Source organism: Calonectris borealis, chromosome 28 (assembly GCF_964195595.1).
Source record: "Calonectris borealis chromosome 28, bCalBor7.hap1.2, whole genome shotgun sequence".
Taxonomy (NCBI): domain Eukaryota; kingdom Metazoa; phylum Chordata; class Aves; order Procellariiformes; family Procellariidae; genus Calonectris; species Calonectris borealis.
Window position 1 is genome coordinate 3,734,126 of NC_134339.1, and position 24,337 is coordinate 3,758,462.

The window sequence follows — 24,337 nt, forward strand, 5'->3', positions numbered from 1 at the left end:
GGTATTTGTTTTCTATAAACAGGAAGAGGAGATTTGTTAGTTCAAATGAAGAATTTTATGTAGAGCAGTGTTACTGCTAGCACACTGTTGCTTCTGTTAATCTTGTCATAAAAATACCAGCTGCAAAAGAATTAGCTAAACAGAAATGTCAACATAAATTAATGGCTCTTGTGAGCAGGAATGTGGACTTCAGAATCTGAAGAACTGCATCTTGAAGGAAGGACAGCACAGCTGGGCCTCCCCGTGGTAGTTGGAGAATAAAAAAGGTAGAAATGTAGTGTTGTGGGTTGATGCTGGTGAGCAGCCGAGCACCCACACAGCCGTTTGCTTGCCTCCTCCCCTTCCCTGGGTTTGCATAGTTTTAAACTTAAATAAAACAATATAATACTTCAGAATCAATAGCTTTTGTACTGGCTTTTCCAATATAATTGAAAATACCCAACGGATACGTTTTTGGTGAGAAACTCCTAATAAACCCTTTAAAACAACTAGGTTCACTTTGCTTCCTCTGGCTCTACTGAATTAGGATACTTGGTATGGAGCAGCTGAATTTATAACATGGTTTTAAAGCTTACTCATAGCTTTTAACCTGTACAGAAAGAAAAGACATCAGAGTCTGGAAAGAGATTATGGCAATCACTGCGAGTGTGAAGACAGGTGATGAATACAGGCACCCGCTGAAGTTCCCAATACTGAGTGCCGATTAATAGGGCGCTTGTTTTCAGTTTGCCTCAGGTTAGGTCATTCCAAAAAGCAACCGTCAATAGAGATTTCTTGTAGTTATCTGAGATCAGCTCCAACAGTAACAAGGAAGAACAAGCGCTGATGAAAAGTCGTAGTCGATGCAACTCCCTTCCGTTGCGGGAAGCTTGCCAGCGCTGGTCTGTACCTGTGTGAGGATGGCAGCACCGCGTCACCAGTGTAACTTCTTTGGTGCATTGGGTATGCTCCTCTTCAGTTTGCACTTTAAAAGCCATTCTTTTAAAGGGAGTCTGCGTGGAATAATTTTGATGTAACTGTATGGTACTAGGTATGTACTGTCTGTCAACTTCCTTGTGTAGAGAAAAGACCTTGGAATAATTGTAGTTTTCCAACTACTGCAGTCTTCCCTCTTGGTTTGCATGTACTTCCAGCTGGGAAGCTTACAAATTGACCGCTGCTTCTTTTGATGTCGAACAATCATCCCCCTCTGCCTCCTGGCTCTGGTCACAGTGGGCAGTGTAGACCGTCTCCAAGATAAGAGGGGAGTGGATTTGAAATTGCGCTTTGATTAAAGAGACATCGGTGTGTGGAAACGAGCAGCAGTGAGCATTCCTTGTCAAAATGCCCTACAAGTAAATTTTCAAATATGTGAGGAAATGTTTATTTTAAACAAGCCATTAGGAAAGTTAAATTCAGGGAATTTAAATTCTTTCCATAATAGTATAAATGTTTGTTTTTCCAGTTTATAGTTTCCTAGTGTTGCCTCCATGAGAGCTAAATATGTGGCTTGTTCTCCTGGCGTTTCCATGATGGATTGCAAGGGCTGCCCAAGTATGCTTGCAGAGATGCATTGATTCATACTGGGAGTGCTGGAGTTCTGTATGTTCAGAAACTTACAAGTTGTTATTTAAGAACATTTTTTACAAGTTCAAGGCCCATTAGGGCTAGATGCAAGGGGTTTCATGAGGCCAGTGAACTTGTCTGCATTGGTAGGGCTTTTTTGTTTGCTTTTTGGGTGATTCTTGTAAATAGCTGCCAGTTGTATTCCAGGCCACAGAAAGTAAAGCTGTACCTGGAGTGTTTGCAGCGGTTCAGGCACAAGAGCATTTTTACTGTAAACTCGTGGATTTTTTTAGCCTTGGAATTATGCATTAATTTGAGTCATCAAAAGGATGGGATCACAGTCTAATAGCCTCCCAGACTAGCTTGCCTCTTGCTGTACTCAGGAATCCAAGTGCTAATTAGAACAGCTGTTAAAAGGCCTGTTCCTAATTACTAGACCCTGTTAGAGGAAGGAGACCTTGCTGGGTGCCCATAGCCTTTGTGGAACCTGGTCAGCGCTTGCAGGTGACCAGCAGCAGTACATGAACCGCGGGTTTGGAACCTGGCCTAATTTCTTGTATTCAGGACATCAAAGTCCTTGAGCCTGTCTTTGAAGAGCTAGCAGTGAGTAGTCAGACAAGAAATTCAAGATTTGAGGGGGAAAGAAAAAAACCAAAACCTGTGTCTGTAATTCGGTGTTCTGGGGCTCCTGGTGTGACCTACTTTCCAAGCTGTTTGCTGGGGAAGTTGAGCAGAGAGCTTTTGTTGTCGCGCAGATACTGTTACTGCAGGTGCCACCAGATATAGGGCATGGTGGAAGATAGAGTTTCTGGTGGCCACAGTGTGAAGCAGGGTACGTTTCCATCGAGATGGGTGGGAGTTGGCCAAGGCAGGGATGAGCTCTGTTCTTTTTTTCTGTTGATGAAAGCCTGTTAGTGTGGCATTTCTGTCTAAGAAGAGTAATGTAGAAGATTACGAGAAAACGCTTTTATATGTTAGATTTATATTACCATGTTTGCTCACAGTTTACAATGGGATTTGAAGTCTTCTATGTAACTTGTTTGAAATTAAGCCATACTGATTTAAGCTGTATTATGTATGTAAGTATAGATTGTGCTTAGAAGTAATTTGTAGTCTTGTTTGCTTTTGTCTTAGTACTGTTTTTCATACCTCCTACTTGGGTTAGGCTGGTCTTGGTCAGTTGAGGTGATTTGGGTGATTTTACAGGGAATGCTGTAATGAACTGAAACACATACATTGCATACAGGAATCTGTTCCATAGATCTGTTTAGCTTTATTTGCAGGGAATGGAAGTGTCAGGCTCCTGCAATTCAACAGCTGTGTGCGGATAGATGGAATTATATCTACAGCTACTAAAAAGCCTGGAATACATGCATTTCTAATTCTGCAATGCCACTTTATTTAGGTAGCCTAATTCTAGTAGGAACAGCTTGTTTTAGAATTTTTTGTCAAATGTTTTCTTCTTCCACAGAGTTGAAATGCACAGTGCTGCAGTAAGAAAAATCAAAGAATCAAGATGTTGGGATACGCTGTGCTTCTCACAGCTTTTTGTTTTGCAGGTAGCCATGTTGACTTTAATGTAGAGCAGCTCCTAGTGCAAAAGAGGATGGGATTACAAAGATTTTGTACCTGTGGTACTCGGGTTTCTCTCTTCAGAATGCTAGTCTGTCTTTTGACTTAAATGCACTTACGGAGACTTTATGGTACTGTTGTCCTAAAGTTGTTGCTGCTATTCTGGGGATTGTGGCTAGAAAACAACAAACCAGTGATCAGACTGTTTTCTACTAGAATCCAAATTATTATATACGGACCTATTTCTGCTGTAAAATTTGAAAAGTAGCTTTTTGCTAGTAGCTTTACTTTCCTCATCTGCCCTTTTTTGGAGTAGGGAGGGGAAGAGATCCATTTCTTCCAGGTCTCAATTTCTCTAAGTTGCATCTTCTGCTTGTAACTGGAAAATAGACATCTTTGATTCATAATTGCCAAGTCATACACTAACAGTTTTGGCCAGCTTCTGATAACTTGTCTTTTGCTGAAGACTTGCTTACCCCTGGTAACCCACAGTAAAATAATGTTTGTCCTCTTGATGAATGCCAGGAGGCCTATCTGTCTTGCTATTCCTGATCAACTGCAGTGTTGTTCTAGCTAACCTAAAAAAACCCATGATCTTGTCTGATACGAGTAGTCAGAAATCCGTTTTGTTAGATGCAATAAGAGAATGTGAATATCAATGCACAACGCTGCATTTAGTGGCTTCAGGCAACTCAGCAATACTTCAGCTCCTAAGATTCCTAATGCCTCGCTGAAAAGAGATACTGGGTAGTGCTACTCAGTTACTAAATTGGATCTTACTTATATTTAATTTATGATGGAGGTGAGGTTCACTGCCCACTCTCAGTATATTTTCACTTACACTTCTGTTCAACTTCTCTGCACCTTAATCTTAATTGTTCTGCTTTAGGAGTACCTGAATAGAATTTAGTAAAAATGCTGTCAGTTTACCTTTCGTCTTTTCTTTTCCAGCGGGGATCTGACGAGCTTTTCTCTACTTGTGTTACTAACGGACCCTTTATCATGAGCAGCAACTCTTCTTCTGCAGGTAATATTGCCTATAAAAAAGAATAGCAATTGATAAGTATTGCAAATACTATGAGGAGGTCTGGTTTTTCCCACGTGGTCTTAATTTTAAAATGTCTTCATTTTTAGTACTTATTAGGCTTTTTGTAGGACAGTGCTGAAGAGTAATAAACTTCTGCCCTATACCCTTAAAAGGTTAGCAGGCAATAAAATTGTTGCAGGACAGCTGCTAAAATGATTTTACGGAATTAGAACATGCAGGTTTTGCTGTGAACTGTTATACTTGAAGCACAGTTGAATTTCATGTAGGATTATTTTGGCTGTATGTAGTAGTTTGCTGCTATTTGGGAGTCTTATACCATCTAGAGGTTAGTAATCCCACCCAAAATAGTATCCTTGGGTGCTCGGTCCAGATTTTTGCCCCCTGTGCTTCTCGATGCCTTTGAATTGTCTTACTTTGAGCTACCGTTGTCTTTTGAGCCCCTTCATGTTCTGCCTGTGGCCGCCCTGCCAGGCTGTATCAGCTCATGTCTTTGGTGTTGTGCTGCTGACAGCCTTTACCGTATGTGTAATCCAGCTGATCTGACATTACATTTTGGTTCATATTTGTTTTAATATAACTTGCTTTAAGATGCCCCCTTCAAACTGCTTCATTGCCAAGAATACCAGTCAAAATGAAAAGGAATAAAGCAGCAATCTAGAATTAGTGGCTCAGACCCACACAAAGGAGAAATGTGGGTGGGTGGGTGTGTACTGTAAACAAGCTGTAAAACAGCCACTGGAGAGTTGATTCCATTGCAGTGGCATTCAGCTACGTCACTCGCATCGTGTAACTTCAAAAAAAAAAAAAGAAAGAGTAAAACCATGTGGCTTCAGACTCTAGTTAATGAGACTATGGAATTTCTCTGTAATACAGAGTACTAACTGGATGGGGAGCACAAACTGTGTGTCAAAAGTGGTAAGGGTGTGCATATTCTTTCAAACCCACTCTAATAAGCAGTAACTCTTGCTTTTTACAGCTAATGGAAACGACAGCAAAAAATTCAAAGGTGATAGCAGAAGTGCTGGGGTCCCATCCCGAGTAATCCACGTCCGTAAACTACCCAGTGACGTCACGGAGGCAGAGGTCATTTCTTTGGGCTTACCGTTTGGCAAGGTCACCAATCTTCTAATGTTGAAAGGAAAAAATCAGGTATTGTCTGTATAATTGAAAGCAGGGATTATGTCAAAGACTTGATGAGTTTGTCATCAGTAAACCAGGTCCAAGTTGTTTAAACAACTGTCATGTATTAGGAGTCAATAACTTCTGCATACTATTATTTTACTTTTCTGTGATTATCCCATGAGCTGTAGAAAATACTATTTTCAGACTGTACAAGGAGCTAAGTCCATAATTATAGGTTGTCACTTATAATTAGCATTATGCCTGGTTTTTAAATTACAGACCAGGTAAATTATTTGGACAGCAGTGACATCAGTTGGCCTTTTTCACTCAAGCCAGCTTGACAGTTGAGTAACCACCAGTGTAACTTTGCATATTAAGGACACCTTTACAGATACAATAAATTAGCTGGGTAAAGCTAAAACACTCTTGGGTAATGCAGAAGGTGTGCACTAATTGGGTAACTAAAATTGTCTTCCAAATTAAGGAGTAAAAAAAGCAAGCCAACTTTAATCATTGTTTAAAATACCATGTCTTTAATCTTAATTATGAAAATGTGCCTCTGATATATTGCGTGGTGTGACTATATGTATATGTAAGTACTTGATGTAATGACTTGCTACAATCCCTTACGTTTTTGTTTTGAAGTAGAGAAGACCATAAAGGTATGGAACAGTGAGTGGGCTTACTGCTCTGTAGAGGAGTATGGAAAGCTACTTAATATGATAAGTGTTAAGCGTCTGGATCACTGCTGTATTCTTGTGTTCTTGCAAACACTTCTGTCACTGCTAGTTTCCTAAATATATGTAGCGTGGAAATGTTAGGATGAGACTGAAACTTTACATATGTTAAGTCAGTCTGGACAGTGAAGATCCTCATTTGTTCTGTGTACAGGTGGTTCTTAAACAATTCTGTGTACAAAAAACTTGAATGTAAATGCAGTTGTGAAAATCAAATACAGTTACAGGAACTGGGAGTTCCTCCTAAGGTTATCAATCGCGTAATGCTGTTGTCAAGTGTTAATGCTGTCTCCTAGCGTGAGCCGCTTTGATAATATGTCAATGTTGGATTTGACTTCTGCGCAGGCTTTCATAGAAATGAATACGGAGGAGGCAGCCAACACCATGGTAAACTACTACACCACAGTCACTCCAGTCCTTCGAAGCCAGCCCATCTATATTCAGTTCTCCAACCACAAGGAGCTTAAGACAGACAACTCTCCAAACCAAGCAGTTAGTTTTTCTTTACATTGTCATACTGGTGGGAGGGACAGACACTTCTCTGCTACTGTTTTGATTTGTGCTGCTGCAGGTGTAGGCCTGGCAGGGTTTTGAGATTTGGTTTAACTATCAAAGTGCTAAACGGAGCATACTAGCTTCTAGCTTATGGAATAAGGACTCCTATAATAGCTTTTATCCAAAGTCTCGGCAGACTGTTAAATGAGCTGCTAAAACGGCCTTAATGTCAGGGGAAGAAAATGCATAGAGACTCTGAGATCATGAGAAGTGGTGTTTCAGCATTCTTTAGTTAGAAACAGTAACTGAATACCTATCTAAAGACTTGATTAATGTGTAGTGCTTTAGGACGTTTGTTTCTAGTATTTGAAAGATTTATATAAAACGAAGCTCTGATGCGGCAAAACTTGTCTTCAGTAGAGTACAATCTGGTAAGTGCTAGCTTTGAGGCAGACAGTGCTTGAACACAACAGTTCTTAAGGCTTTGGGCTGTCTTGAGTTTCTGTGCAAGACACGCTCTGCATAGGGTAAAAAGTTCCCTTTTTCGGCTCAACTGCTCTTGGCAATCTTTCAGGACAGGAACACTGGAAAGAAGTTCAAGTTACTTGTGCCTCCTTATCAGGGATGGCTGCCGAGTACATCCAGTTGGCCTCCTCTCACTTTTCAGGCTGACTTTCATCAGGATCAGAGCATCTAATGCTGTGCAGATGAAATGCTACTATTTGGTGCATCTAACAAAGCCAGAATCTGATGCACAACAGTGAGCACATCATAATGTTGTATGCGTGGGGGGGGACTCTGCAGGAAAACTCCAAGTCAGTTTTCACTTCTGGATCCCTATAGTAGATGTGCATTAATCTTTCAGTCTTGTCGGCTTCTGTAGTATTCTGGAGATAGTGTTTCACCCCAGAAGGGCCTAGTTTTTCCTTTTTTCTAAACAATGGAATAATTTTGCTGCATCGGTAGATGCTGAGCAAAGTTTTAGCAGTAGCATAAGTACTTCATATTTTACTTAGTTTGTATTTTTTCATTGCTCTTACTGATTGGGGTGGTCTGTATTGTCCATGTTTAAAATGTGCTAAAGTCATTGCATCCCCAGCATTAGGAACAGTAAACTGCTTTCTGTTGTTCTGCGAACTGTTGAGTTCTGCTGGTAGTTTGCTCAAGAAAAGCTGAATGTGTGTTTTTGCAAGCAGAAGTGTTGGTCTAACAGAATGTTTGGTTCTGCAGCGTGCCCAAGCAGCTCTGCAAGCAGTGAATTCTGTTCAGTCTGGAAACCTAGCGCTGTCAGCCTCTGCTGCAGCAGTAGATGCAGGAATGGCGATGGCTGGCCAGAGCCCTGTCCTGAGGATCATTGTTGAGAATCTCTTCTATCCTGTCACTCTAGATGTTCTCCATCAGGTAAAAAATGTTGCCACAACTTGATTGTCCTGGAGGAAGGGGTAGCAACAAATAGTGAATTGTTGTATTTGCAATATGTGTTCTAACAGTAGTTTTTATCTATATGATTCAAGTTCTGGACATACCTGTCAAATTTCTACTTGCTGGAGACCCTGACGCCTACACAAGGTTCTTCTGTTTTTGGTCCCAGTCTGGTCAGACTTCAATTTCCAGAGATTTGATTGCTCATCCATTTTAATTGGATTAGAGTCTGGTGCAGTGCAAGGGACAAATATTTATGTTTTCAAGATAGCTCTGCAAGTTCTGTTTAGGGTTTAGCAGAAGTAGCTGCTCCATGTCCTTTTGTTGAAGGTAGGGGGGAACAAATACAATATCGAGGAGTTATTTAAGCGGTAGCCTATTTGGAAAGTTCCTGCTGTCTGCTGTGGTTGCTTAACTTAATCTTCATGTTTAAAATGCGAGCTTGACTGCATTTAAGAATCCCTGAAATTCTTGGAAAAGTTCCAGTTTGTGAAGGTGTATGTGAATCTTCCTGTGTAAGAATTCATAACAAACAAAAACTTTATGAAGGGGGCAGTTCAGTCACCCTGATGTTTTTGTAGTCTGATGCCATGATGCAAGTTAAACAACGCCCACGGTGTAGTTTAAAATCTTAGATTTTTAAGCTGGAAAGCCAACAAGGTGAAAGGCTAACTTTTGTTGTTTCTGCTTCTAATAATGGAGGTCAATATGAAATGAACTTACTGGAAATGAGATAACAAGATATGCAAATATTATCTTGCAGATTTTTTCCAAATTTGGTACAGTCTTGAAAATAATTACATTCACGAAGAACAACCAATTTCAGGCCCTGTTACAATATGCTGACCCAGTGAGTGCTCAGCATGCCAAACTGGTGAGTAGTATGCTTGCAGTGCTAAACACCTGCATTATTTTAAGTTTTAGGCTTGCTTTTATTAATCTAGGATCAATGTTAGAAACTAGCATTTTGGAGTATTTGGTGGTCATGTTAGGTTTACCTGAGCGTTGCCCTAATGGCAGATCACGTGTGTGAGTGGGAGGGGACTCCCAAGAGCAGTACGGCTAAGCTGGGTGAATACTGAAGGGGGTAAAATGAAGCAGTGCCTTTTCCACACAAAGCAAGATACCTGCTCCATCTGAAGACACGCACTGGTACCTGGGATGATGTAACACCTTCTCTCTTCAGAGATTTGTTGCAATGATCTTAGTATAAATGCATCTTGGATGAAGAATGGTTTGTTTCCTTGCAGTCTTTAGACGGACAGAATATCTACAATGCCTGTTGTACGCTGCGCATAGATTTCTCAAAGCTCACAAGTCTCAATGTAAAATACAATAACGATAAGAGCAGAGATTATACACGACCAGATCTACCTTCTGGGGATAACCAGCCCTCTCTTGATCAGACCATGGCAGCTGCTTTTGGTGAGAATTCTTGAAGTGGGAGCAGGACAAATGTAACTGAAATGTGTGTCAGTTGGGGAAGGGGAGGGGACATAATCCTAGTGTATTTGATCATACAAAATTTTGGAACACAGTGTGACTAATGAGGAAAATTTGGGAACCACTGAATCAGACTAGTGCAAAATACTAGTAGGAACATATGGATGTGGGTGCATGCTACTGTTTTGAAAGCTCTTCTCCATTTGGGTGAGGACTGCGTAAGGTTTTCCAGCTGTCCGTGCTTTTAGTGCCATCTGCTGTTTTGCCTACAGTATGGACTCGGTGATAATTTGGGGTGTTGTAACCTATACTTTGAAAACTGTTGTGGTTAAACAGTTACAGGAGCTACTGGCGTGTATTCTGGTCAACAGCTCTATGCTAATAGCTGTTTCAGAACAGCAGAGAGGGAGGAGGAATAGTTTTTTTGTAATTTCTTGAAGTTCAGTGTTACATTAGAGGCATTTTTGAATTACTGTTTGGTTTAGGGTTTAGCTTTCAACTAAATGCTTACGTTGAAGGACAGATCAAGACATTCCAGCTAAGTATAGAGTTTTCTTGCTGTTGGGTGTCTTTGTATAATGCATATATCTTTCTCAGGTGCCCCAGGAATCATTTCCGCTTCTCCATATGCGGGAGCTGGCTTTCCTCCTACCTTTGCAATTCCTCAGGCTGCAGGTACTGTATTTCGTAAGTTGAAATTTTATATAGGTTTTCTGTTGCTGAAGCATCTTGATGTTTTAAAGCTAAGTAGTGATTATTTTTGTTGGGGTCAGTCACGTAAATTCTAAATGCTGGCATTTAGGCACAGAAGGGAATGGTGTTTCAGACATAATCTCAGCTAGGAATGTGAGGGTGCAGCTGTAGCACCCTGGCTAGGCAGTAGCCCAGTGACAAGAGGAAAATAGGAGTAGCAGGATGGGCGAATCAGTAAAGGCAGTATTTAAAATAATTGGGGGAGGTGGGGGAGGAGATTAAATTTTTTGTATTTCAAATCTCCTTATGTGGTTGCAGAGGTTGGGAACTCACTTTGACAGCTGTAAATGTGGTCAAAAGCAAGGAATCTTTGTCCATTTTTTCCTAAATATTTTGAGTAAAGCTAGTGTTTAAACATGAAGCTAATTACATACACTGTTACAGTTGTGCTGTGAAGCCTACAGCTCATATTGCAGGTGGCAAATTATTGCTACTTACAGAAGTAGCCAAGTGTCTTGAGATGAAAGACTTAAGTTTTAGGTGCTAAATACACTCATTGGAGTGCTAGACTAAATAATTTTTGCTTTGTTTTTCATAGCATACCAAGCTATGGTGACTTTCTTGTAACTTGATGGAATTTCCTTGCTTCTGACAAATGAGCACAGATCAAACTGTTCAACCATTAATGTTAGTCTCCTGTCCTGTTGGGGAAATAGACGATGCCACTTTGAGAAGTAATTTAATTTAATCGATTACTAGCAATTGTTTCTTGAACTCTGAAGCTCTTCCCTTTGGAGGGGTAATGTGAAATGCCAGATGTTACTGTGAGCAACCTAGAAATGCCTATAAATAAAACGTCAGTGTTTCTCCATTCAAGAAGAGATTAGCTGATGGTAGCATACAATATCTGATTGTTATATGCATGGTTAAAGAACAAAGCATTTTTGGCATGCACTGGTTGGAAAGATCCTTACAAATGCACTGTTTGTGATACCTTTCCTGCACCAGCAGAGCTGAGGCTTTGTGCTGATTCCGCTTCTTGTGAAACATGCAAAATATTGTAGTCCACAAGATAGTGCTGAGAGGCACCTGTTAAGCACCAGGCACTGCAAGAGCAAATACTATTAGAAATGAAAACATTTCCTGCAGCACCAGAATCGGAGGCTCCTGTTGCTCTTAGAATATATGGTCACTGTGTTTTGAATGGTAACTTGCATGTTACAGAAGGCGTGCTGTTCTCCCTTCTGGTGCAGCAAATACACTAGAGTACGTGCTGTTAATTTCTTTACTGGTTAATATTCTTTAATTTCCAGGCCTGTCAGTTCCAAATGTTCATGGAGCACTAGCTCCTTTGGCTATCCCATCAGCAGCAGCTGCAGCGGCTGCAGCAGGACGGATTGCCATTCCCGGCCTCACTGGGGCAGGGAACTCTGTTCTGCTGGTTAGCAATCTGAATCCTGAGGTTAGTGGAGTCCTAACTTTACTTTTTTCTCCTTCCTGTTACCTCTGCTTTCACTTTCTGAACACAGATTGTGCTGAAACTCATTGAAAGTGAAATCCTACTGTATCCTAAAGGAGACGGCAAAACTAGAAAAGCAGATGACGTGCTCTGCCAGCTCTAAAACTCAAAGCAGATCAGTACTCTAGTTGCTGAAGGGAAATGAGAAAGTCCATCTCTCAAATTAAAATCTTGCTCTTCTTTGGTTCAAAGCCAAGGATGCTGCCTGCCTGCTCTTGTCCCATAAAGACTACAATGCCTGTCCCTTGCTCCCTCTCTTATTTGGAGTCTCCCTGCCATTCCCATGGAATAGTGTCATTTGGGTCACAGAATAGTCATGTCCATTCTTTCTTTTCCTTAGCATGTTCTAGTTTTTAATACATTAATTCAGAACTACAGAGAGAGTTCATTCTGACCTTTGCTCTTTCTGTGTAGTGTCTGGACCCCTGCCAGCTTGACTTTGTACCTGTGCAGTATTTCCTCTGCCATGTGCTTGCACATTTTCCCTTTCCAAGATTCCTGGAAGTTTTTCCTTAGCTAATCCCCTTAACAGCTCACAGTTTACATTTTCAATTCCACTTAACTTAGTGAGTTGAACTATTTGGGTTTCTTTAAAAACAAAGCAAGTAATATTTGAACAAAAATCTTCTTTAATGAAAGACAGCATCATGAGAGAATTTGATATGGGTATCTTGGATTTTTCTTCAGTCAGCTTTTGGCTCTTTGTTGGATTGAAAGTGTGGAATCTTCTAGTGTGTGCGGTAGAGTATGATGAGACTCTGCTGAAAAACACTTTACTGGTGGGACTGTGCACACAAGTTAATACTACTTTGCAAAGCTATAAAACTTACCAGTGATGTCAGAGTAACCACAAAACCTCTTTTGCATCAAAGGGGAAGCCTGGATGTGATGAATGATCAAAATATTTAACTCTTGATGAGATGAACCAATTGAATCAGTATTTCAGACTACTCTTTTTATCTGTCGTTACTATTTTCTCCAGGGCATGAAATAATGGCAGGGACTGCGATACAGCTTTGGTTTGGATGAGTTGCTCTTTCTACCTAGGAACTCCTCTGCCATTCCAGGAACTGTCATCTCTGGCTTGGTCCCAATGACTTGCTGTTCAAACAACAGTCTTAAACATTAAGAGCTGGCATCACTATTCTCGACCAGTGTGATACTGTCAAGTGTGTGTTTCTTGGGATGATTTTGCCTTGTCTGGATGGCAGTGACAGGACAAAGGACTGTGCTGTACCTCTGTTTAATTTGCACATGTTCACAGCTCTGAGCAGTGTCTGAAGGGTGTGCACAGTTCTTGTTGAAGTAGGAGCAAGCAGTTATTTCATGCCTTGTGTTTTTTGATGAGCTCTTCACTATCCATCCAGCTTATCTTTGGGCTAGAGAGACTTTGATACTTGTACTGAAGCTGTGAACTAACAGACCTGAAACTTTTTCCATTGCCTGTGTAATCAGTGTTGTAGAAACTTACCTGTGCCACAACCAGTTAGTTAAGAGACAGTATTTCTCTGGAGTGACTACTCTGCGATAATGCACAAGGTTTTTTCCGAATCGGAATCATGGAAACTGAAATTACTCCATTTTTCCTTTCCATGATGAGTGGAAGAAGTCTGCCTGTCTCAGCTTGCGTTGACTTTTACTTTGAATGCAGACTCTTGTCTGCGTGCAAAGTTAGTGTTGTCACTGGGAGCAGAGGTGCTTTTCCTGCCTTTCTGGCTCAGTAACAGCATTTTTGGGTTTCCGCCTGGTGAGGTCAAGTCACGGAGATGGAAGGGAATAGGTACCCAGTTCCTTTGTAGCAAGTGCTTCTAGCAGACCTTTGAGGTTTTTTGTAGTGGTACAGCTGCTCATCCTGATAATCTTTTGCTTTAAAGGCAGTGATTGGTATCTAAATTGGACTTTCCTGGTTTTGTTACAGCTAAGTATTGCAATATGGATTGCTTCCCGTAGTCACTAGTCCTAACGCAGCAAATACAGCTGTGTTTTTGACTTGATCCATGAAGTCATTTCTTCTAAGAAATTCTTGTAATCGGAGAAAATACTTCTAGTCAAATTTTAGGGAATACCGTTGCAATTTAATTCAATATTAAAGCCTGTAGAAGTCACTCTGTTGTGATACTGTCTCTTACTTCTTTGTATATCTTAAGTAAAAATGCCTTTTCTTTATCATTGTGTTCCACTAGGTAAAACCTATTAACTGTTTCTGTAAACAAGTTATTGTATGTAGAATTCTATAAATCTGACTGATGGAACACTACATATTTCCTTATGTATTTACTGACCTGTGTTTTTTGCTACTTTTTTCTTTTCTCCCCATCCCTGAATTTTTTTTCTTCCCCTGATCCGGAATTTCTTTGCCAACTGACTGCACGGTACTTCTGCTTCCTGTTGTTGCTTGAAACAAAAAATAAAAACATTCCCCTTCCAAAAAAAAAAAAACCCTGCTCTTCGGAAACCAACCTGCCCTTCAATATTAACCATCTTGAAAACTTCATCATCCATCAACCAATTTCGCCATTTCCTGCGGGGACTCTGCCCTTCCTCGTTGTGGACGATTTGTGCAACCTCGCTCTCCCCTTCGATTCCTTACCTCTTCCCTGTCCCTCCGCTGCCTTGCTCTGCTGTTCTCTAAAGAGAGTTACACCCCAATGCCTCTTTATTCTTTTCGGTATGTTATTATTCACACTTTTTATTACCTTGTTTTTCATTTATTTGAGATTACTTTTTTGATACTTCAAAAATGTACAGTTTGCAGTTTGCCATTTTTTTGAATGCATAATTTCATTTTTACATTGTTTACTTAGTTTGCTATTTAATTTAGTTTGCCTTTATTTTACGTTCAGTTATGCATGGTTTATTGCTTTGCATGTCTTTTATAAGAGTTTTAAATTGTGATAGCATGCTAAATTGTCCAGTCTTCTGGCAGTAAAGATTTTTGCTTTTTGCTGAAACCCAGTATCTTTTCTTTAATGTATTGTTCCATTATTATTCTGCTATATAAGAATTTTCCTTAATTAGAGCAGAATAAGTAACCATGGTTGGAATGAGATCAGTTCTGGTTGTGAATGAATGTTTTTGCTGTTGGATTGATTAGCTTAAGTTGAATGAGACTTCATTTTTTCCCCTGCCTAAGACTATTCTTGTTTCCTCACTTTTTGAAGGAGTCTATGGTGATGTGCAAAGGGTGAAGATTTTATTTAATAAGAAAGAGAATGCCCTAGTTCAGATGGCTGATGGAAACCAGGCCCAGCTTGGTAAGCAAGCTTAAAAGTATCAGACTGTTAGCATTAAAGAGACCTAATGGGTAATAAAGCTTTAATATCAGTACTTTCTTCTCTTCCAAAAAAAGACCCAAACATGAACATGTCCAGGCACTTAATTGCTTTGCCTGCATATGTGGTATGGATTTGGGGCAGCTCTGGAAAAGGTGTGGTTTGTTTGTGCAAGATAAATAAACAGTACGATAAGGCAGAGTAACAAGGCCTGTCATGCAGTTCCTGGAGGATGTGGTATCTGCGTAGGGAAGAACTGGAATGAAATTCTAGCTTTGATGTAAATGTCTGAACAAAACTGTGAAATACCATTGTAGTCAGTGCTGTCTTTAACCGTTGCAGCCATGAGCCATTTAAATGGTCAGAAGCTTCACGGGAAGCCAATCCGTATAACATTGTCCAAGCATCAGACAGTACAACTTCCCCGCGAGGGACAGGAAGACCAAGGTCTGACTAAGGACTATGGAAATTCTCCTCTACATCGTTTCAAGAAACCAGGCTCCAAAAATTTCCAAAACATCTTTCCCCCTTCTGCCACTCTTCATCTGTCCAATATTCCGTAAGTGTCCGCATGGAGAGTTCCTGTATGGCTGAGTATAAAAATGTCTGCAAATTTAGTGTGCGAGTAAATACGGTCAGCTTTTTGCTGCTAGCAGGAGGAAAGCTTGCCTGTCTTCCTGTTGTTCCTCATAGCCTTTCCAGTCGAAGAAGCTACTGGTAGAGAATTTAGAAAAGGCTCTGATGAGGATTGGTTTTTGGAGATTAATTTAGTCTGTCAACGTACATTTGACTGGAAAACTATTTGTTTCAGACCTTCAATAACTGAAGAAGACCTTAAGATGTTATTTTCAGGCAATGGTGGGATGGTCAAAGGATTCAAATTCTTCCAGTAAGTGTTTTCTCTTATGTCCTGTCCTTACACCGGGCTTTTCGATATGAGAAGGGTTAGAAGCACTTAGTTCTGATCGAATTCCAACTCGGGCTAAGTGAAAGGTGAGCAGAATCATCACTAATGTAATACTTGACTCTCTGGATTGAAGAATTCCAGAGTAACCCTGGATTGAGTGCATGGTGAGTATGAGTTAGTGAAGAAAACTAAGGTAGCTGAGTGGGAAGTTTGGATATGCATGTTTATCATATAGATATACTCTTCCATATAAGAAGAAAGTATATTGCAATTACCCGGGTAGTTAATTTCCTGCTGACCTTGTTGAGCGCTAGGTAAAGACGACTTGCATTGAGTTAGGCAAACTCTGCATACGGTCGTACTGAATGTGACTTAAACTTCTGTCTTGTCAGGAAGGACCGTAAAATGGCTCTGATCCAGATGGGCTCTGTGGAAGAAGCCATTCAATCACTCATTGACCTCCATAATCATGACCTGGGTGAGAATCATCACTTGCGTGTGTCCTTCTCGAAGTCCACCATTTAAAGCTTTGGAAGGCGTGAGACAAAATGGACTTGACTTAAAACCTCTTGGGTTCAGCCTTGACCTTAAAAGGCTGAACACTAGGGTTTCAACTTCCATCATTCCAGAAAAAAAGCCACTTTAAAAATGCAGCTGAAGTGACCTTAAAAGACCAGAGATTTTATTTTTTTAAAGAGAAATCAGTTTACCGGTTTTTAAAAAAAAAAATTAAATCTAATTCATATTGCTAACCTTGCGGTGATGGGTAACAATCTTGACTGTTCAAATAAAAATCACAAGTTAAAGTTTACACTTTGGAACCTGCTCTGGGAAATTCCCCTCCCCTCCTGCTCCTTCTCCCCCAAAAAGCAGATCCTAACAAGTTTATCAGGTTTCACATTGATGCCTTTTTTATTTTCTTTACCCATCCATGCCTTGAAAGACCTAAAACCACTGTGTAAATTCACTTTAGCGCCTTTGAGTCAGGATTTTGTAAAATGCATGGTGTATAGGAGCTCCCAACTCACCCAGCACAAAAATAAGTTGCATTGATCCTACCTTAACTGTGCATCTGCTATCCTGTGCCTTAAACCTTTTACTTCTTTGGGGAAAACATCTGAACTGTAGGGAGTGGATTGGGAGAGTTGAGGGGAATGAGTGAGCTCTGGCTTACTGGATCAGCTTGTAGTGAAGGACAAGTGAAGCTGGCAAAGTGGATAAAGAAAATATTGGGCTTTGACTCTTCAGGCAGTTGTATCCCACTGTCCGTGAAATGTCTCAATCTGCATAGTATCATGTGTCTTCATGCCACTTTCCAATCTGCTTGTGGTTTACCGCCACCTGCAAACCTTCAAGTGGGAGTTATTTAAGATCCTTTGTCCGTAACATTCAGACTAAGCAGAAAGGTCTGGGTGGGGAAGCGTTCCCAAGACCAAATTACATTCCATTGTCCATAGCAAGTCAACAGGCTCTGCCCTTCACAAGAGATCAAGATACGTAATTAACCACTGTTGGACACTTGTGAAGACGAATCATTAAGAGTTTGTCAAAATTGTGTGTGTGTATATATATATCTAAATACTTGGCTAGGATTTGAAGAATTATTGGATATCCCACATTTAGAAAGGTGTTCATGTGAGTCACCTTCGTGCCCCTAATTTGAGATTAACAAGACCAACGTAGCTCTGCCATCATTCTTATAGCATGTCTTCAGCATTTGAGCTTTTTGTTTTAATTCTTGTATTATACTTTTTGATGCCGTTGCTGTCATCTGTGCCTAGCAATATTTCCAGTTGACCAAATATTCTAATCTCTTTATATGCAAAAGAAATAGTTTAAGTACCTTTTTATAGAATGATAAGATGGTATAAACGTAATCTAAATTTACTCCTTTGTGGTATTACCCTTGTATACTGTACTTATTTTTTTTTTTGTAATTGAAACTGTAGGGCAGGAATTTAGTTATCAGGCTGAGGTCATGACTGAGGATGAGTAATGTAATGAAATTGATAAAACATGTTAAGCAAAGCAGATTTTTAAAGCAAAGTGTTTGAGATAACAAGCACAAATAGCTTGTGAATTTAAGTAAAAGGACCCAGGCTAAAGTTTTTACCTTTTTAACCTGTAAGCCCAGATCTTTTTAAGTTATAGGAAGGGAATTTATTAAAAGTAGAATGCAGCAGATCGTTTTTTCCCAATGATACAACCATGTATTTTTTTTTTCTGGCTTACAACTCTTTCCCGGGCCATTCTGCCTTCTATTTTGTGTAATCCGATGTTGCCTTACATTTTCCTCTAACCTGCAACCTGTTCGGATGCAAAATAACAAGAATCTTGTACTTTTTTTCAGGGTTTTTCTGCAAATTGTGGACCAAAGTTTGTTTTTTAATTGTCTTAGTGTTGCAAGTTATGATTTCCTTGCTTAGTGTGGGAGCTCTTGACTTGCCTAGCACTGAGTGTTTGGAAAAGTCTTAACTTTTCTTAGTTCCTCCCTGAACTCTTGAGGATGTGAATTATGCTGGAGAAGTGTGTGAAGTCTGAGTGAGGGTTCAGCTTGGGTTGCTGGCATGGGATTGGAAATCCTTGTCTGCCTTGGTCTTCGGCTTGTGGCTGAGGAATGTGAAACCGTCTTCAATGCAAGTGTTGCCCCGCTTGAGCTGAGCAAACTTTCAGCTGACGAGTAGGCGCTGGTTTCAGTTACCTCTAAATCTGAGTAAGCCTGTTAATGAAGCCGTGTGATCTGCCTCTCTGGAAAGCTCCACGTTTCCTTGCCAGCGTCTTAACGTTCAGGAGGGCAAATTCAGGTGTCTTGGTAGTTGTTGTCACAGTTAATTTGCTCATCTCCCTTCCTCCTGAAGTGAAAAATCTGTTCCTCCTGCAGCCAGGGAGCACTGGTGCTCTGGTGCTCCCGAGTACGCCACAGGCAGCACTCCGCCTTGTGAGGATCCGTGCGCAACCCAAGCGGAACAGCTGTGGTTTAACCTTTAAATGCGTTCAATCAACCTCACCCGAGACACTGGGAAGAGGCTTATTGGAATGAAACCTGTCTGGTGGCCTTTAACATTGATTTGGTCAACCCACAGGCTATATATATTTTGCAAAATGCAAGCAAATGAATTGAGGTAACCCCGGAACCCAGGCAATTGTGGGTTTTTCCTTTGGATCCCTGTGTTTGCATGTAAAGAATGTGAGTAACAAAAGGGTGTACATATTTATAATTTTTTTATACCTGTTGTAAGACATGAGGGGGCAGCAAAACCCAGTTTTTTATGGTGAACAGATGTATTGTATATTTTGATAACAGCTATTACAGGTTCAGTATTGTGGAAGGTGGGGTGGGGAGGGTAAGCATACACAACATCAGAATTCCATTGCCTCTTTCAAAGAATGTTTGTAATGCAAAAAGAAATGAAATTAAAACTATTTTATAACAACCTTTGTACCTTTCTGTAGCTCCATTATTTACTGTTCAGATTGTAGAAAGCAGTTATTGGCCAGTCTGTACTTGTGCTTTCAATAAATTTCTTCTGTATTCTTTGCTTCTGATTTTCCTATCTTTTTATTGTGCCTATTTTGCTTCTGATTTTTCCTTCTAATGTAATTTCAGCTGCCTCATTTTATATAACTTTGACTCTTCACATACCTCTGGGCTGGCAGAGTGTTTGTCCCTTAGCGTCTCTGTGCAGGCTGAGCTGGGAGGGGCGGCTGTAACGCGGATCCGTTCCAGCTGCTGACGCTCCAGCCCTTCGGCGCTTGAATGAGGTTCAGAGGTATGAGGTTGTAGGGCCTTAACTGATGCTCTGCCTTTGTCACACTCCAACACTTTTTTACTTCATGTTCCTAAACTTTCCATATATTCTAGCTAATATCCATGAAATAACCCACTTCCAAGTCAAATACGTAATACTCTCTGTAGTTTTGTGCTTTAGATGTGTCAAAGCTTTCTGGCTAGCTGGATGCAGTGCAGTCTGACATCCAGTGCGGGCAGCGAGATTCCCGTTTCGGCTCCTGTAGAAGTGGTGTGAAGGTTCCTGTGGGTTACGCTGATGTACAAATACTCCAGCGGTGTTGGGCTCACGGAGGAGCAGGGCTTTTCCTTAGCGGTTTGGTTTCTTACCTGCGTGCTCAACTCCTTTCCAAAAGTAAATGTTCCCTGACGTAGATGTCGGGGTGCACTCGGATACCACGGAGGTAAACCCGAGGTTTCAGGTACGGCATTCCCAAAGCTTTATTTTGAAGGGAAGCAGGGGGAGCAGGCGCTTACAGGGAAATGACAAAGAACTCCATGGGGCGTGGGAAAGCGGCCGGATGGGTCCCTCGGTAGGGGAGGATGGGGTGCGCTCCCCCAGAGCAGAGCCACTTGCAGGCTGCTGTGCTACCGGCTTCCCGCAGGCCGGGTGTCGAGAGCTGCCGGCCTCGCTGCAGATCTCTCGAACAGAAACGAGGGGTGCGGCACCGCAGTGCTGTACCTCGTCCCAGCAGCCGCGAGCTGGGAGCACTGGTGCACGTGGATAGGCACCCGATGTTTTCAGGGATAGGAAGAATAAATGTACTGAGCTGTTGCTTCTGTGGCTCTGCTGTTTTCTGTCCTTTGGCCCCGTTCCCTTTGTGTTGAGCACATTAGCATTAAACACGAGCTTATTTCGTAGGCATCTGGGTACAGACTTCAGCCTCCAAGACCGAGCGGGATCCTGCGGGAGCCTCGGGTTGCTGAAAGGGATCACTGTTGTTCCTTGAAAGTGTAATAGGATTTGTAACAGCTGCCTCTTCCCTCGCCTGTCTCGATGCTTGTGTGTAAGTAATGCTGGGCTGTGTGCATCGCTGCCCCGCCGGAATGAGCGAGTTAATTGCTCCTGCTTTGCTTCAGCAAGTTCTCCGGTTACAAGGGGCATAGCCCATGCAATGTCAAAGGCTTGGGCGGTCAAACCAGCATCCTGCTGTTCCTGTCTGATTTTCCTAGATAAGGTTGGTGGTCGTTAATGCCAGGAAGATTGTTGCAACCTGATCTTCCACAAAGGCGACCTGAGCATCTGGGGCATCTCCTGCCCTACCCCAGGCTTGTGCAGGAGCCTGCTGCTGTCCTGGGCCAGGCAGCTCTTGGTAGATGCATGGAAATGCGGTAAAGCTACGGGCAGTGATCTCGCATTTACTTCTCCTTCCAGCAAAACCCAGGCAGCGTGGCAGGAAAACCAGGCAGCAGTGCCCTCTGAAAGGCACGAGGCCCGCAGCACCCTCCTCCGCCCTGCGAGGCGGCTTCCCCGTGCCCATCCCTGTCCCTCTCGGACAAGTACTGAATTGCTAATTAGCTGCCTGGTGCAGTAATTACGGCCTCCCAGCTCTTGCTGCAGGCAAAGCAAATATCGATCGTGGGGTGGGCGCACGTGATGGGCTGGGTCGCCATGGAAACGGCTGCCTGGCGGGGGGACAGATCCTGCCCGTGGCTCCGCCATCCCTTCCCTGGTGGGGCCCAGCGTGGCTGGGTCAGCATGGCACGGGGACGTTCCCCAAACCCGCCGCATCCCCCCGTAGCCCCCCTGCCAACAGGAGGGTGCGGGGATGTGGCAAAGCCCGCGTCCGGGTGCTGGAGGGAAAGCACCCACGCTGACTCGCCACCTGGAGCCAGCTCTTACCTGCGCGTGCGGTTGGGCCATCGCGGCTGCCCGTGGAGGGAACTTCTCTAAGGACGTCTTTAACGGGAAAACAACCCGGGTTGTTCTCAGCGCTGGAGCTCTCTGGGTCAAAGAGCTCTTCCAGCTCCTGCCCGGAGCAAGGGGGGAGAATAAACCCCCTATGCAAGGCCGGTCTTTCTGAGCATCCTCAGGTATGGAAACATCCTCGGGAATGGAAAGTGAATTCCTGAACGCTGCTGAGGAGCCCCCCAGCCCCTGCCCGCTGCCAGGGCTGCTTCTGACCCCGCTCATGCCGCTGGGCCTGAACCCGTGTTTGCTAAAGCCGGACTTGCCCTGTGCCGCGTGTCCGGCGGGCGCTCGGAGTCTTGCAAAGGGCTTCAGCGAGGGCAGCAGCGCTCCGCGAACTGCCGTAACGGTGTGGGAGAGGGACCCCCCGCCCAGGGCTGCTGCACCCTGGGCGCTGAAGCTCTCCCAGTGAAGCGGGGTGGTTGTCAAGCGGCCGCCTTGCTCTAAAAGCGCCCGGTTTAAGACAGCGACTCCCTCCTCTCGGTCCCTAATCCTGAGCCGGGAGCAGCGCTGGGGCCTTCCCTCAGTCCGATGTCGGTATTTCTCAGGCTGTGAGGGAATCTCTACCTGTGCCCAGTGCTCCAGGAGCAATTAGCAACTGGGGTTTGGTTAATGAGGTGACTTCTCCTCTCGCCTCCTCCCTGCAGCTGGAGGGGGGGGTCACAGAGCGGGTACCCCTGCCTGGGGGGGGGGGGGGCAAATAAAGCACAGGGGGGCGGAAGGGGGTACGTGGTGCGTGTCGGCAGTAACGGCCGGGTGCAGGACCGGGCCTGTGATTGTCACCTCAGAGGTCGCGGGGATGTGCAGGGGGGGTCCTGGCGGAGGGTGTCCCGTGTGGAAAAGGACGGGTCACCACTCAAGGGCAGGGTCCTGGCTGAAGCCAGGGGAGCTGCTCCAGCGTCTCTCGCCTGCCCGTCCCTGCCTGCTCTCTGAGGGCTCGGTAGGAGCCGTGGCCCCTCTCAAAGCCACGGGGTGCAGAGGGAGGAGGAGGAGGAGGATGCTCCTGCTCCCTCCTGGGCCCCATGGGTCCCCAAGCGAGGTGGCGATGGCTGCCGGGGGTGGGGGGGGGCCGGGGGCTGCGGGAGCGGCGCGGGGCTGACAGTCGCTATGGAAACCGCTGGGTCAGAGGCAGCGTGAAGCGGCGTGTGACGCCATCGCTCACCACAATGAGCCGGGAGAGCGGCGGCGTGGGGCTGGGGGGGGGATGTAAGCCCCCTGCACCTCGCCTTCCCCCCACCAAGGGCTGCCAGAGCAAGGCTCTGTCCCAGCCGCCCTCCGCTGTCACTGGCGGCTCTGTCTCATCTCCCTGGGTCACCCATACCGGGGCTGGACGCAGCACCATGGCCCTTGTGCTGCTGCCGGACGGCGTTGGACCCCCCCCCGGCTCACAACCCACCAGTGCCCCTGCCGCAGCCCCCCCCCACTGCTGCCAGCAAGCCTCCTGCTAATCCCTGGGTGGCTTTTCCAGCACCGGGTCAGGGTTATGCTGGATAATCCGTATGTTTGCAAGGCGGAGGCTTTGGGATATCCACTGTTAATCCAATTGGCAGCAGCAGTTTGGTGCCATCGTCACATCGCCCTGTTTCTGAGGGGACACGGGCTGCCCCTGCCACTGCACCCCGGGCTGGGACGGCTCCGGGGGGCTCCCCCCTGTGCTTCCCCCGGGCTGTGGAGCAAAACCAGCCGCGACGCCGTGGTGCTCTGGAGCTGCTCTAAACCCCTCCAAGCAACCGCGCCTCGGCCCGTCCGGCTCTGCCCGCTGCACAAGAGCGGCGTGGCGGCTCTTCTGCCATGCTCCCTTGTGCTTCGGCTGCTTTTCCACCTCTTCTGCCCAAACCCTGCCCGCTCTCCCGGTTGTCCCCGTTCCCTGTGCTCGATGGGCGGCCGCCGCTCCCCGCGGGGTGATTTACAAGCCATAACAAATGGAGCAGATGCTCCTCTGTGCTGGGGCCGGGTCGCGTGGGGTTCCGCCACCACCATACAGAGATGGGTCTGGGGGAGGCGGCGGCACGGGAGGATGCCAAATGAGGGCTCTGAGTGGCTGCACCGCTGCTGCCGGTCCCTGCCCCTGCCCTTGGCTTGGCACCTTCCCTGCCGGGGCTCCGCTGGCCGCTGCGCTGCTCTCGCGGGAGGACGGGTGACCGGCCACGGGTCACCCAGCCTCGCGGCTGTGCCACTGCTGGCCGTGACACGCGGGAGCCCAGCGCGGTGCTGGATCCCACGTTGCCACAGCAACGCGGTGGGAAACTGCAGCAGCAGCACTTCCCTGCTGCGGCGGGAGGACGGCGAAGGGGGTCTTGGTGCACTGGGCCCCTCCGTCCCCGGGGCTTTGCAGGACACTTCACGTGGTAGCGATGGCCTGGGGCCATGCAGCCCCCCCCCTCCAGCTCCCTGGGGTGCAATGGAGAACCCGGCACAGCTCGCAGCCCCCTCTTTGTCCTGGGGCAGCCGATGGGTGGTCACGCGTTGAGCTGTAGTAAGGGAATTGCTGGTGCTTGCCTGCTGGTTAATGGGCTGGGGAGCCGGGAAGGGCTTTAACCTGACCCGTGGAAGGGGGAGAAAGACCTTGAGCCCATTTCGGAAGGGTGGGGGCCACCTCACCCCTGGGAGGAAGGGGGGGGTCACACAGTGCATTAGCAGCATCACAGCCTCCCTTGGCGTTGGGCTGCTCGGCCATGGCGCAGGCTCAGGCAGGACCCCCCCCTGCTCACGCCGCTGCCCGAGCCCACCGTGCCGAGCCCTGCCCTTGGCGGCGCTGGGGCTCTCCTGGCCGTCGGACCACGGCACTCGCCTGCCTGGAGCAGCCCCTGCGGATGCCAGCGAGCCCCGGTCCTGCCCCCCCCGCCGCCATGGGACCAGCAGCCCC

At 44.9% G+C, this 24,337-nt stretch overlaps 1 protein-coding gene across 6 annotated transcripts in view; it reads left to right on the plus strand.

Moving 5' to 3' along the window:
• Nucleotides 1–16,586, plus strand: part of PTBP1 (polypyrimidine tract binding protein 1) — a 28,927-nt gene extending 12,341 nt beyond the window's left edge. For 2 of the 6 annotated variants that reach the window (XM_075175233.1, XM_075175231.1), the window contains 13 exons: nucleotides 4,069–4,144; nucleotides 5,142–5,314; nucleotides 6,370–6,516; nucleotides 7,750–7,920; nucleotides 8,705–8,815; nucleotides 9,192–9,366; nucleotides 9,982–10,071; nucleotides 11,391–11,539; nucleotides 14,231–14,264; nucleotides 14,758–14,850; nucleotides 15,211–15,427; nucleotides 15,680–15,757; nucleotides 16,168–16,586. In XM_075175233.1, coding sequence (XP_075031334.1) covers nucleotides 4,120–4,144; nucleotides 5,142–5,314; nucleotides 6,370–6,516; nucleotides 7,750–7,920; nucleotides 8,705–8,815; nucleotides 9,192–9,366; nucleotides 9,982–10,071; nucleotides 11,391–11,539; nucleotides 14,231–14,264; nucleotides 14,758–14,850; nucleotides 15,211–15,427; nucleotides 15,680–15,757; nucleotides 16,168–16,300 — 1,596 coding nt within the window. In that variant the 5' untranslated portion in view covers nucleotides 4,069–4,119 and the 3' untranslated portion in view covers nucleotides 16,301–16,586. Of the gene's footprint in view, nucleotides 1–247; nucleotides 267–4,068; nucleotides 4,145–5,141; nucleotides 5,315–6,369; nucleotides 6,517–7,749; nucleotides 7,921–8,704; nucleotides 8,816–9,191; nucleotides 9,367–9,981; nucleotides 10,072–11,390; nucleotides 11,540–14,230; nucleotides 14,265–14,757; nucleotides 14,851–15,210; nucleotides 15,428–15,679; nucleotides 15,758–16,167 lie in introns of those variants that run through there. The other 4 variants (XM_075175235.1, XM_075175232.1, XM_075175234.1 and 1 more) reach the window with 3 other exon arrangements.
• Nucleotides 16,587–24,337: the final 7,751 nt, after the last annotated feature.